Source organism: Heptranchias perlo, chromosome 6 (assembly GCF_035084215.1).
Source record: "Heptranchias perlo isolate sHepPer1 chromosome 6, sHepPer1.hap1, whole genome shotgun sequence".
Taxonomy (NCBI): Eukaryota; Metazoa; Chordata; class Chondrichthyes; order Hexanchiformes; family Hexanchidae; genus Heptranchias; species Heptranchias perlo.
Genome location: NC_090330.1, coordinates 100601754 through 100620847, shown reverse-complemented (window position 1 = coordinate 100620847; position 19094 = coordinate 100601754). Strand labels below are relative to the sequence as shown.

The 19094-nt window shown below is 39.5% G+C and overlaps 1 protein-coding gene across 9 annotated transcripts in view; it reads left to right on the top strand.

Annotated features, from left to right (window-relative positions):
* LOC137323101 (LIM domain only protein 7-like) overlaps nucleotides 1-19094 on the top strand; it is a 184262-nt gene that overhangs the window by 124029 nt on the left and 41139 nt on the right. For 6 of the 9 annotated variants that reach the window (XM_067986522.1, XM_067986523.1, XM_067986525.1 and 3 more), the window contains 7 exons: nucleotides 130-411; nucleotides 1742-1948; nucleotides 2625-3347; nucleotides 7394-7426; nucleotides 11488-11608; nucleotides 13166-13308; nucleotides 18310-18730. In XM_067986522.1, the coding sequence (XP_067842623.1) occupies nucleotides 130-411; nucleotides 1742-1948; nucleotides 2625-3347; nucleotides 7394-7426; nucleotides 11488-11608; nucleotides 13166-13308; nucleotides 18310-18730 (1930 nt within the window). The remainder of the gene's footprint in view (nucleotides 1-129; nucleotides 412-1741; nucleotides 1949-2624; nucleotides 3348-7393; nucleotides 7427-11487; nucleotides 11609-13165; nucleotides 13309-18309; nucleotides 18731-19094) is intronic. The other 3 variants (XM_067986527.1, XM_067986528.1, XM_067986529.1) reach the window with 3 other exon arrangements.

Here is a 19094-nt window from a genome sequence, read left to right as displayed (position 1 = left end):
AACTAACTTATACCGTTACATATCGGCTTAATTTAAGAGCTCGTGAAGATCTTAGAAGAAAGCATTTTACTTGTCTGCTATGTATATATTCTGGCAGATAAACCTTATTACACTGGATGTTTCTAACAGCGACCAGAGGCAGCTGAGTGCCAACGTGGTGAGTGAACAGTCTACTGAAACTTACCAACCGCTTTGGGATGAATCATCTTCTGAGGAAGAAAAAGATGCCATTCCAGACATTGAAAAGGATGACCTGTATATACGCAAACTGAACCCAATGTTACCAGGGACAGGTGTTGCTTTTGATAGATTTCTACCTAAGAATTGGACGCCAGAGGAAGCAAAACAGTGGAAACAAATACAGTTGGGTTCTCAAAGCAGACCATGGTATAAGCAGCTTCAGTACATCAGGTTTGTCCCTATCTGACTAAGATAGCATAAACAGTGGAGATCTGTGTATGGATCACAGCCTTATGATCACTTATCCAAGGTGTTAGCCTTGGCTCAGTGATAGCACTCTCACCTCTGAGTTAGAAGATTGTGGATTCAAGTCCCACTCCAGAGACTTGAGCACATAATCTAGGCTGACACTCCATTGCAGTACTGAGGGAGTACTACGCTGTCGGAGGTGCCGTCTTTCAGATGAGACGTTGAACCGAGGCCCCGTCTGACCCCTCAGGTGGATGTAAAAGATCCCATGGCACTATTTGAAGAAGAGCAAGGGAGTTCTCCCTGGTGTCCTGAGCAATATTTATCCCTCAACCAACATCACTAAGACATGTTATTTGGGCATTTATCTCATTACTGTCTGTGGGATCTTGCTGTGCGCAAATTGGCTGCCATGTTTCCTACATTACAACAGTGACTACACTTCAAAAGTACTTCATTGCCTGTAAAGCACTTTTGGGATGCCCTGAGGTCATGAAAGGTGTTATATAAATGCAAATTCTTTCCTTCTATAAAGAACATTTTTCGTAAGAGCTTTCTTTTAACTCTTAAAACTGGACTTTATCTGTTGTATTACTATTTCTGATTGATTTTCTAACATAATTTCTGATTATTCTTCTGATTTAATCAATTTAAATCAAACTCAAGATATTTTCACAAAGAAAGTTACAACATTTTAATTACAAGACAAAATCTGTTTGAATTGCTCAGATAGTCAAAATTTATGAAGATTTGTCATAATGTTTCATTAAAGAAACAAACTTAAATGGCATTTAATTTTAATGGGGACAGTTTTAGATTGTTTTAATCCATGACAATCGCAATCTTATCCAACATCTGGTTGAGACGATGGTGATAGGTTTTTACACAAGTTGCTAACGTTCTCTGGGAAAACCTAAATTAAATGGAACTTTATAACAAATGAATCTGCAAACTGAGGATTTTATTTGAACAATTTGGAGCACTAGATATTTAACCTGCAGGAGTTGGATGTTAAAATTGATGCTCATAGTCTCAAACTATTCCTGGGTCCATCAACATTTGGTCACAGATTGTGAACTTTAAAAAACTAGACTGACTGGTACTTGCTGGGTGTGAAATTATTGGTAATAAGAAGAAATCAACTTCACATATGGGAATTTGTAAAAGTCGAAAGCTTAAATGTAGTAACTTGTCTTAATTCTGTTTATCTTGTTTTTAAGTATTTGAACTTGAAGGTAACTTCTGTTGATCTCTCTTCATAACTTTCACTTTTCCTGTGATTCTTTTTTACTGTTCTATCGCCCAACTGCAGAAGGAAGTCTCCTGAGTTGCAAGAGGATTTAGAGTCTGATGCCCACCATTTCACTATTAACAAACATAACACTGAACAGAGACAGGAGTCCAGCACTGATGATTGCTGTAGGGGTGACTCACGGCTTAACACACAAACTCTCAAATCTGCAGCAGCAATAGCCCAAGGTTGGGCAGAAGATGTCACTCACACTTTAGATGAGCAAAGGTTGATTTCTCTGCATAATTGTTAAATTCACTAATAAAGTAGTATTCATTGCACTGCTATATTGTGTCTTGTGTAAAATTTAGTACACCAGTGCAATGTCTTGACATGAACATTTTATGTTAAATCAAGACACATTTGACTGGGCCTGAAGTTTAATAGAGAAGGATATAAAAAATTTGAACAATTCCATTGTCAGCTAAATGGACTTTTCTTTTGAATGCAAGATATTTATATTTTCAACTACAGTACTGCATTGCAGTATGCAAAATTTCAGTTGTGAGATAAACTACTGTGGTCATATTTAATAAGAAATTGTGCTTCCTTTAACCTGGATGCCGCCTTGTAGTTGAGAACTAATGGAACTGAAGCGTCTACTGCATTTAGTAAACCGTAAAATCTGGTCTTCAGCTAATATGATGATGTCGAGCATTCTGTACACTTGATCCACCATTCTGTGGTGATAACTTACATATCAAATGGTCCTGAAGGCATTGTTAATATAGGTACCTTGCATCTGCTGCTGAAACAATAGGCAAATATTTGTTACAATGCTTTCTATCTGTCTTTGCCTTTTCTAGTCTTATTTGACACTGGTAACCGACAGATTTTATTCTCTTGATGTTCATTTTCCAGTAAATATTTCCTTTCTTTCTTTTTACTTTAAAAAAAAAAATAGCCTATTTCCACTGCACCAAGCTTTATATGCAAGTTCTACTTATTCAGAATTGGCAGACTTCTCTGTTTCCAGACCAAAACTCAATCCTGCTGCAGGTCCGAGAATTCTAACACGGAAACAGAATTCCTTCCTTACCCAGCATGCCCACTCTGCCAAATGGGAAGTGGAGGCAGATAAGGACTTGGAACCAGATTTGGAAAATGATGATATGTTTAGCCGTAAAACTGGTGCCTTTCATGCTAATCCTGATCTGAAACCTTTGTACAGTGAGGATCGAAGCAGTGTTGAATCTAATGACTCAGCTGAAAGACTTATTGCACAAAAAAGAAGAGATATAAATATAATTCCGGATCCAGAAAAAGATGACATGATTATTCGAAAAGAACGCTATTCTCAAACCAAGCAATTGTTGCCTTCGGGTGGTCCAGACATATATAATCCCGTTCCTTTTCCAGAGCTGTGGTCTTTGCCGGAGTCGCTCCGCTCAAAATTCCTTTGTCCACCTGACCAAGTCTCAGAAGAAACAGAAAAATGTGAAGCTGCGTTGCCATGCCCAGAAAAAGATGACATGCTTTCTCGGAGAATGGCTTTATCCCAAGCTAATCAAACGGTGCAGTGTAGCAGCTTTGCTCCTGGCTCATGTAGTGAGGAGGACATGAAGAAGTGGGAGACTATAAGGGAGGCCAGCAGATTAAGATACAAGAAGCGGCAGCTGGTTGAGAGGTCAGGGTGTGTTGTATGTAGCTACAAGTATGTGTTCCATCCATGTCTCTGAGCTGCCTGTGATAAAGTCCTTGTCGTACTGACTCAATCATGCATGAAGTGTGAACATGTAGAGATTCTGTAATGTTGACTTGTTCTAGTATAAAGTATATTGTATTGGTTTCTTTGGTTTACCTTTTTATGAACAAGCATGGCATGATACTTTAAAAAGCCTTTAACGACCATTGAATATTCCAGAATTAATGTTTCAAACCATAAAGGAATAAGCAGCAAAATTGTTGATTCTCAGTCACTGTCATGATTGACAACTGCGACATCTGTAATAAATAATAAATGCAGAGCTCTTCTTTGTACTTTGCTAGAGTAACCATTTTCCATGGAGTAGTGTGGAAAGGCACAATTTGAACACGAGGATTTTGTTCATATTGATCATAATGCAACCACAGTAACTGAATTGGGGCAGATCAATATTTACATCTAATAAATTCACTATTCGTGTGCTACACTAAAAGTATAACTTAAAATAAAAATTTGCATCTTTAAGATACTTCAGGGACTATATATAGGGAACATATTGCAATATTTGACCTGTTTAGATCAGCAGAGAACACATTTCACTAAATGTTGTTGCATTACCATATTTGAGGGAAAATCGTTGCTCAAAAATGTTCTGCATATTTTACATAAAGTATAATCAGCAAAAAGTAAGTATTCTAACCAGTCCCTTACCCTTATGAGGTGTAAGTATATTTGTTCTAGAGCTGTTGAGGGAATGCTCTTTAGTTGCTCTCAAAACATATCAACCATAGCGTTGCAGGAATACAAGCACATCAGTTCATTTATCCACCTTTTTAAATCCTAAATTTCTGCCATGGATATTGCTAAATTTACTGGGATCAACTTTAACTCTGCCCGCCTGGTGGAAATCAGGCTGGCGGGCAGTTAAGATGGCCGCGGACGACTAGTCGGCTGCGATCTTGCTGCCGTCCTGCAGGTTTGGTATTTTAAGCTGTTCTTTTGAACGGACGAGCCGGAAATCAGCGGGGTCCTGCTTTAAATGTGCAGGTCAGGCCTCAGTGACATCATTAGGGCTCGACTGCAATTTTAACCTGAGGATTGCATGGGTAATTGTTTGTGGAAGCCAAGTGGCCAGTAGGAGCGGGGCCAGAGAAAAATTGAGAACATTTTTTTTCCGTTCCCTTGTGGACCAGCAGAAGCAGGAGTACGCCCGTGGGCCCCACAAGAAAACCTTGTGCCTCCTCTGCAATGGACTTCTCCCGATTGCGGTGCCCTCCTAACCACTTATCTGACAGTTCCATTTCTTCCCCCACAGCGGTCTCCTGCCATCCAAAATCCTGCTCCCACTGGCCGGCCAGCTAGCGCATCTCATCAGGATCGTGCGGGTGACTGACATGTGCTATGCAGACGAGGCCTGGGAGTTGAAATCTCCTGGGCCTCATGCTGCGGAGGGCTGGACGATTTCCTGTCTTCCTCCCCCATCCCCCTCAGCCCCTGCCCGCACGGCTGCTGTGGGGAGATAAAATCAGGTCTGTTAAATTAGTGAAAAGCAAATCAATAAATTTCTCATCTTCAAGTGACCATTTGTAACAGATGATTTACAGTCCGCACTGGTCAGTGATCTATAAATGTGTTTCGCTCCTTCTCCTTTCATAAATTCCCGAGGAAGTCTATGTAAAGCTGAATGATGACTTGCATTTATAAGCTGTGCGTCTTACTCTTGGGTGAGAGGAAGGAAAGTGGTATGTCATGTAAGCAACTGGCTAGACATGGGATTACATTCTAACCTTGATCTATCTGCACCATACATCAGGTTCATTTTGAATTTAATTTTAAACTTGATTCTGGATATGTGGGCACAGTTCCTAAATGCGACACTGCAGGAGCATGTAGCTATTTAGGAACAGAGGCTATGGACCCCAACCGGCCCGCCCTTTTTTTTTCAAGGGTCAACCCATCTTCTAACAATACCCCTTAATCCCTCCTCACTTCTAGAGTGCATCTCTTGAACCCAGTTTTACCATTTCTATTTGGCATTAGAAAGCAGCAGTTCACACTACCAAGTCATTGATACTGTAATTTTAACTTTTATGGCATGGAGTGTGCCAAGCTTACAGGGATATTATGTGGGTGGCAAGTAGATTAGCATAATGCACCTTTCATGTTGCAATATTTCCTCAAGAGTCCAAAATAAAAATATTAGTGTTGAAGTACATTTTGCATATCAGCCCATTGGTGCCAGGTATTAAAATGTTAGCTGCACTTCCAGAGATTCCAGTACTTTGTGGAGGAGTTTAGCATTGTAGCTGGCACTTGCAGGTTTTGAGCACTGCATTAAGTTCAGGCTCTACCACCCACCTCGTTGCATACCACAAATAAGATGTGCTGCACTGAGACAGAAGGCAGAATAATGACATTTACCTCACGTTAACATCTGATGCAACCTTTTTTTCCCTCGAAGGCAAATGCAATACAGTACTGCTGATGGTTTAGTATGGTTTTTAAATCTTATTTGGCAGCATCGTTCTATTTCAAACAAAAATGTTTCCATCATGATATTGACCTTTCACTTAGATTTTTCAAAGCTATTTTTGTACTTTGTACAGACCGAAGCGTGCATCTGGATTTATCTGTCTTTTTTCAGCCTCCAACTCCCAGTGCACCTTTTTTATCCTTAGGATGAACACATGCAAATTTCTATCAAATGTTATCCCCCTTGCCCTTCCATCTACTGCCCTGTTGCCTTTACTCCTAAAATTATCAAATTGCTTTTAATTGTCAAATTATCCATCACTCTGAAAGACATGGCTTAATCCACGATGATTGATGTGACTTTTGATATGACAATTCCATTGGCGACCTTGTTACTTATGTTGGGGAACCTCTGAAACTCTGGCTTTGAATACATTGATTGATAATCCATCAAAGTCTTTGATGGAGCCTAGCAGCAACAGGGATCCTAAAATAATACACACCCAGGATGTAATGAGATGGAGATGAAGGAGAGAGATCACATCTAATCTACCAGTCCATCTATCTAGCAAATGCAGTTTGATAAACTGAAACAATTATTGACCTCTATTTAAACTATGAAAAGCAAACTTTAAACAGGACATCACAGTAGCCAGAAAAAAGCCGAAGATTGTAAAGTGAGCTCCAATTTGAATTAGTGGCAACTAAATTTCTTATGCTTTCACAAAGCAACTTTCAGTCAAATACTGTACTAAGTTGTACCATGACATTGGCTCTTTATCAAAACTTGATTTTTTTTTTATGTTCTGTTTTGATAGAAGATTGCCTGCTTTTTGTGTGTTTAATGATTTTACAAATGTTTAGTTCTTCATAATACAAGGCGCTGAGTTTGTTTAATACAGAAATTGTATTACAGCAACAACTTTAATAATAAATGAGACTATAAACAGTACATGTTTGTTAATGTTTTATTAATGTTTGAGGACCATGAGATCTATTATACTTTTTCATATACTGTTTACTTTGTTACTTTATATTTAAACCTTTAAATATAGTGATTTGTAGTGTCTGGTTTGCAACCTCTTTGCAGGTTTGGAGTACATATAGATTTAATGTATCAATTTGTAGATTACCCTAATATAATTTTAGTTTTTCTTAACTTTGATTAAGTAGATGTTAATGATGGCATTGTACATATGCCCACTTCAATCGTTTTTGAATTCTTAACATTTCAGAGTTTTGATATAATCAGTTGTATTTCGCACTGCTCACCTACTATTCTTTGATGTTTGCTTCACCCAGATGGATTTGAGCATCTAACCTTTAAAAATATTAATTATTGCATTTGTTACTTATATCATGAAATTGCAATTTATTCAACGGTAAGTATTTAGCAAACTCTGGTATAGGCAGATTACTTGTGTGAAAGCTCATGTATGTATTATTTTAAAATAATACATGTCCAGGTTTACAACTGAAACTACCTTATATTGACCACAGCTTTGCAATGTTAACACAGTTACATGCTTTTTTATTGATTTCCTTCAATTCTTTAGACTTCTTCAAAGGTCAGCTGATATTGAGTTGGGGTAAGTTTAATTGAGTCTAACGTGCTTAGCTGTATATGTGCCATGTACGTTTTGAATTGTGCTTTGTATGCGAAACACAAACATAAAGTGCTTGCGAAACAGGGCTAATAACATGATGTACCAAATAATAGTCCCTAAGTGTAAGTGTCTCTGAGCTGGGGATTTTATTTTAATTGTTTTGTGTATATAATACCCTAACGCATTCAATCCCTGAAAATGGTACAGTAAGTTTGCAGTTGTATACTTTTGGCTGTGTGCAGCAGGCAACACAATAAAACAATGCATTTAAGCCAGCACAATTTTAACTGTAAATACTTGACGAGAAAAGATGAAGATTCTAATTTGTGCATCAACTGTATTCTCAATTTTTAGTCCATGGGCTTGTAATTTAGATCAATAAATTTCACCATGTGCTTTAAATCTGATAACGGTACAGACTTTGGTAAAATATGAGCTTTAAGATATGCGTTCTGTCTATGAAATGGTAATTACTTTCATAATTTCGATGCTGACTGTAAAACCTGAATTAAAAAATTAACAGTAGGGGGTTTCAATATGTCCAATATGTGTTTAAAGCATAGACAATTGATCATAATCCCAATTTAAATACATTTTCATGTCCTTGGTGATACGTGTAGCAAAAGCACATGAATCTTTATTTAACCACTCAATAGCACAACATATTTTGACATTGTGTTGTCATTTTGTGAAAAAGTTGAAACATTTCTGATGTGCATTATAGTTTTATAAAAGCTGTTGGGGGCATTTGATATCAGTGTTGGTTTTAAATCTTTTTAATGTAATTTTTTGTGGGGGGAGGGGGTGGTGTTAAAAGCCACATCCAATTAGTGTTGGAACTAAACCCTCCTTTGAGCAATAGAATCCATGATATCAACATAACAGAAAAAATGATTTTAATTACTAAGATGTCACTTCAGAAATCTTGACCCATTTTCACTTCACAATCCTGCTGGAATTTTAAGTGTTAACATTTGAAAGTTAAAGTTGAAATTGAAATGCTTCAATTTTGAGCATATTCATTAAAACCCAAGTTTCATACGCAAACTCATTTGTCACCCGTCTTAACAAAAAAAACTGGCAGTATTTTTATAACTATGAAATCCCAAGGGAGAGTTTGGAGGGGGAAGTGTGAAAAATTCCCATTTGTTTTTGGAAGTAAAATTCAAAGTTGATAAACTGCAAACTTGCTTACCAACTGTTTACATTGGGTCTTAAAGGTTGGCTAACAACTGTAGATGTTGATGCCGTGACGACTTAAGTCATTTGGCTAGTGGGCAGAGCAACAAAACCATCCGCAATAGGCTTCCCCCGAAGGTCGAGTGGATAAATGCATTCACTGTGTGGTTTGGTACAGAGCCATGCATTATATTTATTCTCGGCTTTTCTGCTGGTGGGAAGAGTCCAGCTAAGATTCCTACCCTTGATTTGTGACTGATGATCCCTGCAAGAAACTGTTCGTGTATCGATGTTGGACGAGGACAGAATCGGCTTCACTTGGCTATGATGTCACCCAGGCGGTCGAATACCCTGCTGACATTTTGCTTTGCACATGGAGAATGCCAGCTTGTATAAAGTGACAGAGGCCTGTGTGTAAAACCATAATGCAGACTGAGCTTCGACCTTTGGGGAAAATGGGTAGAAAATATGGGGGTGGGAGGAGAAAAAATTCAGGTAGGTCCCGCAGGAAGATGATCAGACCCAATAGATCTAACTTTTTTGTAAACATCGAGACAATAGGACCTCAAAACAAGATCATTTAAAATGGATTTTTAAAAATCCAATAATTTTGTACGTCTTCCTTGATTTATTTTCCTTTATAATATGTTCTTAATGAATCAAATTATTTCTACTTTTATCCCACAACTTTATATATATTTTTTAATGTTAACAACACTACATTCTCCTTTTGATAGAAAGCTTCCTCTATGGCTCATGGATTCTTCCATGGTTTTCAGTGTAAACTCAGGAGAGCATGCATGTTCATCAATAATTGTGCTAGATTTTTAAAAAAAAATCTCTTCCCTATATTGTTTCTATGATAGTTAGCAACATAGCCAAGAATCGATTAGACTAATCACATTTAAGCGCCTGTCTGTTAGTTCTAAGACTTAAACAGGGCTATAACAGTGTGTCATGCTAGTCTACTTTAAGATCACGGTACACTGGTCTTATTGGTACACTTCTTCATTGCTAATGCACTTTGCTAGTAATCTTTTACAAAACCAGTGCAAAATTAATAACTCCCCAGGTCAGTGTCACAGCTGCTGTAGTATGATATGCATCTAACGCAGCTGGCATGCTAAGCGGTGATGGTCATAAATAGTTGCGTTTTGCAGTTGGTTTAGCGGAACAGGTGCAAAGCAATGTTTGGCTTATTTGCAGCTTGATTTGACTGGCTGAGGGTGTGTTGTGCCATTAACAGATATAGCTGCATAGTCATTTATAGTTGTATAATTGTAACATGCATCTTGAACCTTACAATAAGCATAAAGATTAGCAACTGAATATAATATTATGACCTATAACTGTGCTACATACTTATTTTGATTGGGTATGAGAGTAATAGTGATAGAGATTGGATTGTTGTCCTGTGAAGTAACAGCTTTTGGTCTGGTTTTTGTTATCCATTTCTGTGTGACTTAAGGTCTTTAAGGTCTCACATGCCGTGTATTATTTCTAATTAGAGGGAGTGGGCAGATGGATTATTCTTGACCTGTACTGGTCAGGAACTGGTCACCTGATGTTGGTTGATCAGCCATCTTGTGTTCCTTTCCCTCTATCTCACTACCGATACTGAGGCCAGGCACAATGGAATCTTATTCGGAAGCATCCCAACTTCTTGTTATACCAAATAAATGCCGTTTAAAGCTAAAAGTTACAAACTATTCTCCATTTCAGTTGAATTTTTTTAAAAAAAGTGTTCAGACACAGATTCCAGCATCAACCAAGTAATTGATGACATGTTTTTAAAAAAAAAATTGCAGTATTCAGACAAATTAAAGTTGCATGAATATTCGGTTATGTTAAGCCACCAAACGTTTCCTGGATAAGTGTGTTCGCAGTCATGCTGAACGTAATGGTTAAATTAAGTTCACTCTTTTTATTAGCTGAGCAGCTGATGTTTGTGTAGGCGTTTTGTTTCTGAATTCTGTTAAGTTGCCCAACTGAAACAAAAAATATCTTGGCCCTGAAATTATACTGTGGGATGTAGTTCCAAAAATTCTAGTCTGGAGGAGTAGCATGTTTTTAGCAGAGGCATTAAACCATTTATTTTAACATGGGAGTGGGGGAATTTCAGATGAACAGGTTAAGGGTTTGTTTGTTGGTAACTCATATTGCGTCTCCAGGCCCCTAATGTTTTGATGTGGCCATGCATTAGTTTTCAGTAGATTAGATTTATATGTCTAAACCATATGTGTGCAATACTGTGCCAGCTTCATGTTTTAGTGGATCATGGATACATTGATACATTTCAATCCAGGCTTGCTTTGGGTTTTTAAATGGTTCATGATATGTAAATTTATTGAGCCAAGTCTCGCAGTTTAACTTCTCAAAAATATTTGATACAAGCACTACGGATCTGATGGTTTCTGAATTTGTTACAAATTATGAATTTCAACAAACAAGAATAATAATGCTATTCGAAGCTCGATTCGATATTTAATGACATTGATTGATTACTATAATTGTGTTCATTTGCATTGCCGCTAACACCAAATGCAGTGAGATTTGGCACCAAATATTAAATGCGTTTATCATACTGCGAACATTTTGAATGAGGGGTACAGTGAATTTGTTGGTTAATTGTGTGTACTATTACATTTTCCAGAGAGGCGTGCTCTTTAGTTGATTAGATACAATTTCTCAAATGAAATGAAATGCTTCATAAGTATGTAAATAAACAGATCCATGCTTGAGTACAAATGCCCAATTACACATAATGGAACTTTTTTTAAAGTCAGTGATGAATGCTCCCATCTACAACAAACGTGCATGGATTTTTTTTTTATTGGCTATTTGAGTATATCCTTTCATTTTAGGAGTAAATCACTCAATGATGTGTCTGCTGAAGATGCCATTAGACTTCCTAAATCTCTACGATATGAAGAATTGCAGAGAATGAAGAGTTATCTGAACGAGCAGGACCAGCAATGGCAGAATGTAAGTTGAAAGCAGTCTCATTGCCCCTCATTCCACTTTACTCCATGTTGAGCACTCAACCAAAGTAACATCTGTAAATTGCATTCATTTTGCACAACCTGATTTTTAAAAAATTGAAAAATGAGCTCCTTTGTCAGCCTCTTTACCTTGCAACTTTTTGATAACATTAGAAATTTAAACGTTTTAAATAACCACAAGCTGTAATTACAACAACCGGCCTTTATATAGTAGAAATCACAAGAGTTGTGAGGACAATGGACACTAGGCCAAAGCGGGGGAAATTAGGATGGGTGACCAATAGCTTGATAAAAGAGGTAGGTTTTCCCTGAGGTTTTGTAGGAGAAAAACGAGTTGGAGGCGGAGGTGTTGAGAGAAGGGGGGTTCCAGAGGTTGGACCGAGGTGGCTAAAGGCACTGCTTTAAAATAATTTTAGAATTTTGAACAAATCTCTCATTCTACATGTTATAGAACTGTATGCAGCTCTATGAAGTAATGCAGTACGAAGGGAAAAGGTTGATTTTAAGGAGGTTGTGTATTTTTGTGTTGCATGGAACTATAGCAAGAGCAATTTTAAAAAAAATGATGAAGCATTTAAGGAGAATGTTGTGTGTTTATGTGAAGTGAAACTGGGCAGGGGAGGGAAGGAACTTTTCATAAGATGTCCTGCATACTGACACTTTGTATTGCACTAAGATTTGTACCACGTGACTTGGTTCATCAAAACCTCGATGCATGGTGTCATGGATTGCTGGGGCATGGGTGCATGGCTTCGGACTACATTGCATTGAGCAGAGGCCAGAGACCGAGAAAAATTGAGGGACTGTGTGCCTCCTAGAAGGTTCAAAGTGCAGCAGAGGTGGGAACTGGTCACCTCCCCTCTGAGCCATAGTTGATATGGTCCATTCAAGATGACTAGAACAACCTTAGGTAAAGGAAGGATATGTATTCCTCCTTTCCTCCTCCAACCAAAAGATTATTCTGATCAAGGGTGCACCTTGCAATTAGGTGGTGGTGCTATACAGTCCTATTGATTTTCAGAACACAAGGCTATGTGCCTTCTGCTAAGAATCAAAGCTTGGTGTTTGAAATGTTTGAAGATTATAGTTTTTGTTTCAAGCACTATTTTATACATAATTTTTTCTAGTTATCACTTAACACCGGTATTTTCAAAGTTGCCATTATTTGTATTGATACTTCTCTAAATTTAAATATAGAAAATGCTTTGACTATAAGCTTAAATTGCTGCTGTGACATTGGTTGGCAATAGTTCTGTGGATTGGCTTCACAAAGAGGAGTCTATAGTCTACTTGTATCAGTCAGTTTGAATTCCTAAAACCAGATGCTAGCCTTTCAGCTGTTCTAAGTGAGTGCTTTAGCCCAGATATATAATAGAATATGAATAATGCATTCCAGATCTACTGAAATGGAACACCAGTGTGTACATTAGCATCCACGTGGGATATAAATTCTCCTTCCTCGTTTTTATGCATTTCAGCTGATAAGATAAGATTGGTAGAAATATCAGTAACTTGTTTTTTTTTCAAAAACAATATCTAGGACTTGGCAAAATGGAAGAATCGTCGTAAAAGTTTTACTTCAGACTTGCAGAAGAAGAAGGACGAGAGAGAAGAAATTGAGAAAATAACAACTACAGAGAGTGCTAGAGCCACAAAGACATTCAGAAAAATGAGGGAAGAAAGGTAACCCAGAATTCTCTAATGTTCTGAATTGGTCCAATAAACCTCTATAGTGATACATGGTATTACTCACTGGTTCTGCATCTAGCTCACTGGTTCATTGTTTTACATTTAAGAATGTACCAGTTTGTGTTTTGCATTTGTTGCTTGCAGTCATCATTAGTTTTTTTTTATTTGTTCACGGGATGTGGGCGTCGCTGGCAAGGCCAGCATTTATTGCCCATCCCTAATTGCCCTCGAAGGTGGTGGTGAGCCGCCTTCTTGAACCGCTGCAGTCCGTGTGGTGATGGTTCTCCCACAGTGCTGTTAGGAAGGGAGTTCCAGGATTTTGACCCAGCGACAATGAAGGAACGGCGATATATTTCCAAGTCGGGATGGTGTGTGGCTTGGAGGGGAACGTGCAGGTGGTGTTGTTCCCATGTGCCTGCTGCTCTTGTCCTTCTAGGTGGTAGAGGTCGCGGGTTTGGGAGGTGCTGTCGAAGAAGCCTTGGCGAGTTGCTGCAGTGCATCCTGTGGATAGTGCACACTGCAGCCACAGTGCGCCGGTGGTGAAGGGAGTGAATGTTTAGTGTGGTGGATGGGGTGCCAATCAAGCGGGCTGCTTTATCTTGGATGGTGTCGAGCTGCTTGAGTGTTGTTGGAGCTGCACCCATCCAGGCAAGTGGAGAGTATTCCATCACACTCCTGACTTGTGCCTTGTAGATGGTGGAAAGGCTTTGGGGAGTCAGGAGGTGAGTCACTCGCCACAGAATACCCAGCCTCTGACCTGCTCTCGTAGCCACAGTATTTATATGGCTGGTCCAGTTAAGTTTCTGGTCAATGGTGACCCCCAGGATGTTGACGGTGGGGGATTCGGCGATGGTAATGCCGTTGAATGTCAAGGGGAGGTGGTTAGACTCTCTCTTGTTGGAGATGGTCATTGCCTGGCACTTATCTGGCGCGAATGTTACTTGCCACTTATCAGCCCAATCCTGGATGTTGTCCAGGTCTTGCTGCATGCGGGCTCGGACTGCTTCATTATTTGAGGGGTTGCGAATGGAACTGAACACTGTGCAGTCATCAGCGAACATCCCCATTTCTGACCTTATGATGGAGGGAAGGTCATTGATGAAGCAGCTGAAGATGGTTGGGCCTAGGACACTGCCCTGAGGAACTCCTGCAGCAATGTCCTGGGGCTGAGATGATTGGCCTCCAACAACTACTACCATCTTCCTTTGTGCTTGGTATGACTCCAGCCACTGGAGAGTTTTCCCCCTGATTCTCATTGACTTCAATTTTACTAGGGCTCCTTGGTGCCACACTCGGTCAAATGCTGCCTTGATGTCAAGGGCAGTCACTCTCACCTCACCTCTGGAATTCAGCTCTTTTGTCCATGTTTGGACCAAGGCTGTAATGAGGTCTGGAGCCGAGTGGTCCTGGCGGAACCCAAACTGAGCATCGGTGAGCAGGTTATTGGTGAGTAAGTGCCGCTTGATAGCACTGTCGACGACACCTTCCATCACTTTGCTGATGATTGAGAGTAGACTGATGGGGCGGTAATTGGCCGGATTGGATTTGTCCTGTTTTTTGTGGACAGGACATACCTGGGCAATTTTCCCCATTGTCGGGTAGATGCCAGTGTTGTAGCTGTACTGGAACAGCTTGGCTAGAGGCGCAGCTAGTTCTGGAGCACAAGTCTTCAGCACTACAGCTGGGATGTTGTCGGGGCCCATAGCCTTTGCTGTATCCAGTGCACTCAGCCGTTTCTTGATATCACGTGGAGTGAATCGAATTGGCTGAAGACTGGCTTCCGTGATGGTGGGGATATCGGGAGGAGGCTGAGATGGATCATCCACTCGGCACTTCTGGCTGAAGATGGTTGCAAACGCTTCAGCCTTGTCTTTTGCACTCACGTGCTGGACTCCGCCATCATTGAGGATGGGGATGTTTGCAGAGCCGCCTCCTCCCGTTAGTTGTTTAATTGTCCACCACCATTCACGACTGGATGTGGCAGGACTGCAGAGCTTTGACCTGATCCGTTGGTTGTGGAATCGCTTAGCTCTGTCTATAGCATGTTGCTTCCGCTGTTTAGCATGCATGTAGTCCTGAGTTGTAGCTTCACCAGGTTGGCACCTCATTTTTAGGTATGCCTGGTGCTGCTCCTGGCATGCTCTTCTACACTCCTTATTGAACCAGGGTTGATCCCCTGGCTTGTTGGTAATGGTGGAGTGAGGAATATGCCAGGCCATGAGGTTACAGATTGTGCTGGAATACAATTCTGCTGCTGCTGATGGCCCACAGCGCCTCATGGATGCCCAGTTTTGAGCTGCTAGATCCATTCTGAATCTATCCCATTTAGCACAGTGGTAGTGCCACACAACACGTTGGATGGTGTCCTCAGTGCGAAGACGGGACTTCATCTCCACGAGGACTGTGCGGTGGTCACTCCTTCCAATACTGTCATGGACAGATGCATTTGCGACAGGTAGATTGGTGAGGACGAGGTCAAGTAAGTTTTTCCCTCGTGTTGGTTCGCTCACCACCTGCCGCAGGCCCAGTCTAGCAGCTATGCCCTTCAGGACTCGGCCAGCTTGGTCAGTAGTGGTGCTACCGAGCCACTCTTGGTGATGGACATTGAAGTCCCCCACCCAGAGTACATTTTGTGCCTTTTCTACCCTCAGTGCTTCCTCCAAGTGGTGCTCAACATGGAGGAGGACTGATTCATCAGCTGAGGGAGGACGGTAGGTGGTAATCAGCAGGAGGTTTCCTTGCCCATGTTTGACCTGATGCCATGAGATTTCATGGGGTCCAGAGTCAATGTTGAGGACTCCCAGGGACACTCCCTCCTGACTGTATATCACTGTACCACCACCTCTGGTGGGTCTGTCCTGCCGGTGGGACAGGACATACCCAGGGATGGTGATGGAAGAGTCTGGGACATTGGGGGATGAGAAGGTAAGGGCATTTATCTACATTTGGCTGTTAGCATAACCACACCAACCGTTAAATACACAAAGAAAATGCTTGTTTGGAATCAATATTAATATTTATGAAATATGCATTTTATATTAAGGACATTTGCATAAGGTGCCAATAGAAGCATATAATGAATACTAAATGGGGCAATCAAAAGATGAAGTCACTGTATTCTCAGTATATCTGTTACTTTTCTTGGGCTAACAATGTGCTTCATCTTGCAATAGTTTATAATAAATTCATTTAATATTGTATCACATGCAGTAGTGTAGTCTAACCTGTAGTACAAATAATGACACTTAACCAGTGATAGGACAGTGCTGTGTTCTGTTTGGATTTTGTCAAAAGCTCCATCTTTGAACTTCTATCCCTATATCCATATAATAAAGGTCATGGCACCACTTTCTAGTTCTCAAAGGTAAGTTGAACTTGATTTACATTTTTATTTGTAATGTAAGTGCGATATGGCTGTTTATTGTAGCAGTGAGTGCACAGGTGGTAGTGTTAGAGTAGTAAGGCCCTTAAAAATGGAAAGCCACTTTAGAGCGTGTGTATTATATAAAATATATATTAAGTTTGCTGATATAAAACTTTCTGGACTAGTCTTGATTTAAATGCAGTTTTGTGTTTGTTTAGCAAGTACTCAACTCTGATGAAAGATGCCCAAATAAAGCCTGCACGCACATGTGTGCAAAAAAATGCAAGGAAATTTATTCATCTACCACATCCTAAACGGTTAATTTTTTTTGTTTGCTTTTGAATGATGGCTACCCACTGAAACAGTTGGGTTCAGCTTTCACATGTATTAACTGCAATGCCATTGTGGTATTTAGAGGCTAGCAGTAGTCAAATATTTTTGAAGGATTAGTGGCTATGGGATGTAAAAGGAATGCGCAATATATAATCAGCAAGAAACTGCTGGGTAACATTTAAGTGATCTTGTAACCTTAATGATCTTTTAATCTTTCCAACAACAAAAAATTCCTCATTTAGATTTTAAGTTGAGGTTTACAGATCCAGATTTCCCACTTATATTGAGGGTTTACTAGCAGTATAGATATTCTATATGTTTTATAAAGCCCAGATGATTGCTGTAAACTTCCATACGATACCTTCAGGGGATTGCTTTATTGTACCGACCAGTCATAGCAGAATGAAACCTTAGGTGAGGGTAACGTATGTCGCAGATTTCTTACTTGTGTACAAAACTGTACAATCTGGAATATGGTAACTTATTGAAAGCTTGGTGGTAAAATAGGGTTTTCTAACTCTTTTCACTGTCAGGGTCTATAGTCCTCTGAAGTGACTGTAATAGGGCTCAATTCTTATATATTTTTCTCCCCAGAATCAGCTGGGACACTTTTTTAGTTCACAGGGACACTTGCTACTACTTTGGAGATTTTGATTCTACTGTTTGTACAAGTCGGGTTTTGAGAAGACAGTGATGTGCGTAGAATTATTTAATAACATTATGACATTAAGCAGTTTAAATTTGTCAGATAACTGATGTAAACAAAATTGTGACTTTAGATAAATGTTAAGGAAGTGAGAGAAGACAGTTAAGTGAAATCTGGAATGTTTTATCAGTACTAAAAATAGTTTTTGGACATCACTCATTAAAGCGTAAAGCTTAACAGATGTAAGGGTGCGGTCACTTTTTTTTAGGATTAGACTTTATTTCTTTTGAAAGACATCAGATATTCAATTCCTTATGTTTTGAATTCAGAATGCATATAAAGTTGTGGGAAATTGTTGTTCAAATAATGTTGCTGAATATATCAAGCAAACAGCTAATGCAGTTCATTTTGTATTAACGTTCCTTTTGAGGGGGTAGGGATTGAAATACAACACTAATTATCTTGAAGCTGACTAGATTTGCAGTTTGTTAGAATTTTTCTCAGTTGTACCACTGTATACAAATTACAACCTAACTATATACTTTCACAGACCACACCTACTGATCGTCTTGGCTTCACATTTATTCTAATGAGTTTTTTTTTCCCTCTTTCTCTCTCTCTTTTTTTCCCCCACTCCTCCCCTCCCTCACAGGGAGTTCAGACAGCAGGGATTGTATAGTGGTGACCAAACCGATTACAGAAAGCTGAACTCCTCTGATGAAGAAGTGTTTGCTGAAGAAAATAAACTCCCGAGACGTTTGTACGAAAAGAGTTACACTGTGGCAATTGAAACCCCTTTCACTTCCCAGAGACGTGAGACAATTTCCTCGGTGCCTCCACATCAAACCTCATCAGAATTGAAAAGTACAGTCAACAATATGTCAGAAAAGGAAAGTCGTGTTCCTTTATATACTCGCCATTCAGTGGAATCTAAAACTGATCAAAATCGGGTTTCAAGTTCTCTGCCGAGGAATTACCAAAGACCTGATGTGTCCAGGATCGCACCTGTGGTTGCACCAAGACCTTACGGTACACAATCTAAAAGAATCTCCTCCCTCACTAGATCTTATCCGGTAAGTCTTCCTGGATAAATCCAGTATATTTAAGCAAACTGTTTCAGGGTTGTTTCTGTTTTAATTAAGAGCGTTGGTTTGTTGCCGTTTCCTTTCAGATGTGTTCAAGGTTTCAAGTTGCGTGTAGCTTCATTGTTTATCAATAATAAACCGGTTCTCTTTGGATCTGCAACTTAGCAGCCATATGGATTTCTTTTATTTCGCAAAATGTGAGCAAACTGTACTTTTAAACTTCATTTCATTTCTGCAGTTTTGGTCTAGACTATGCAGAATTTTAATTTGAGTATTTTCAGTTTTGAAAGCAGGGATAGTGAAGGGGAATTCATAACATTTTTGCCACCACTTAGTGCAGAAGCATAAAACT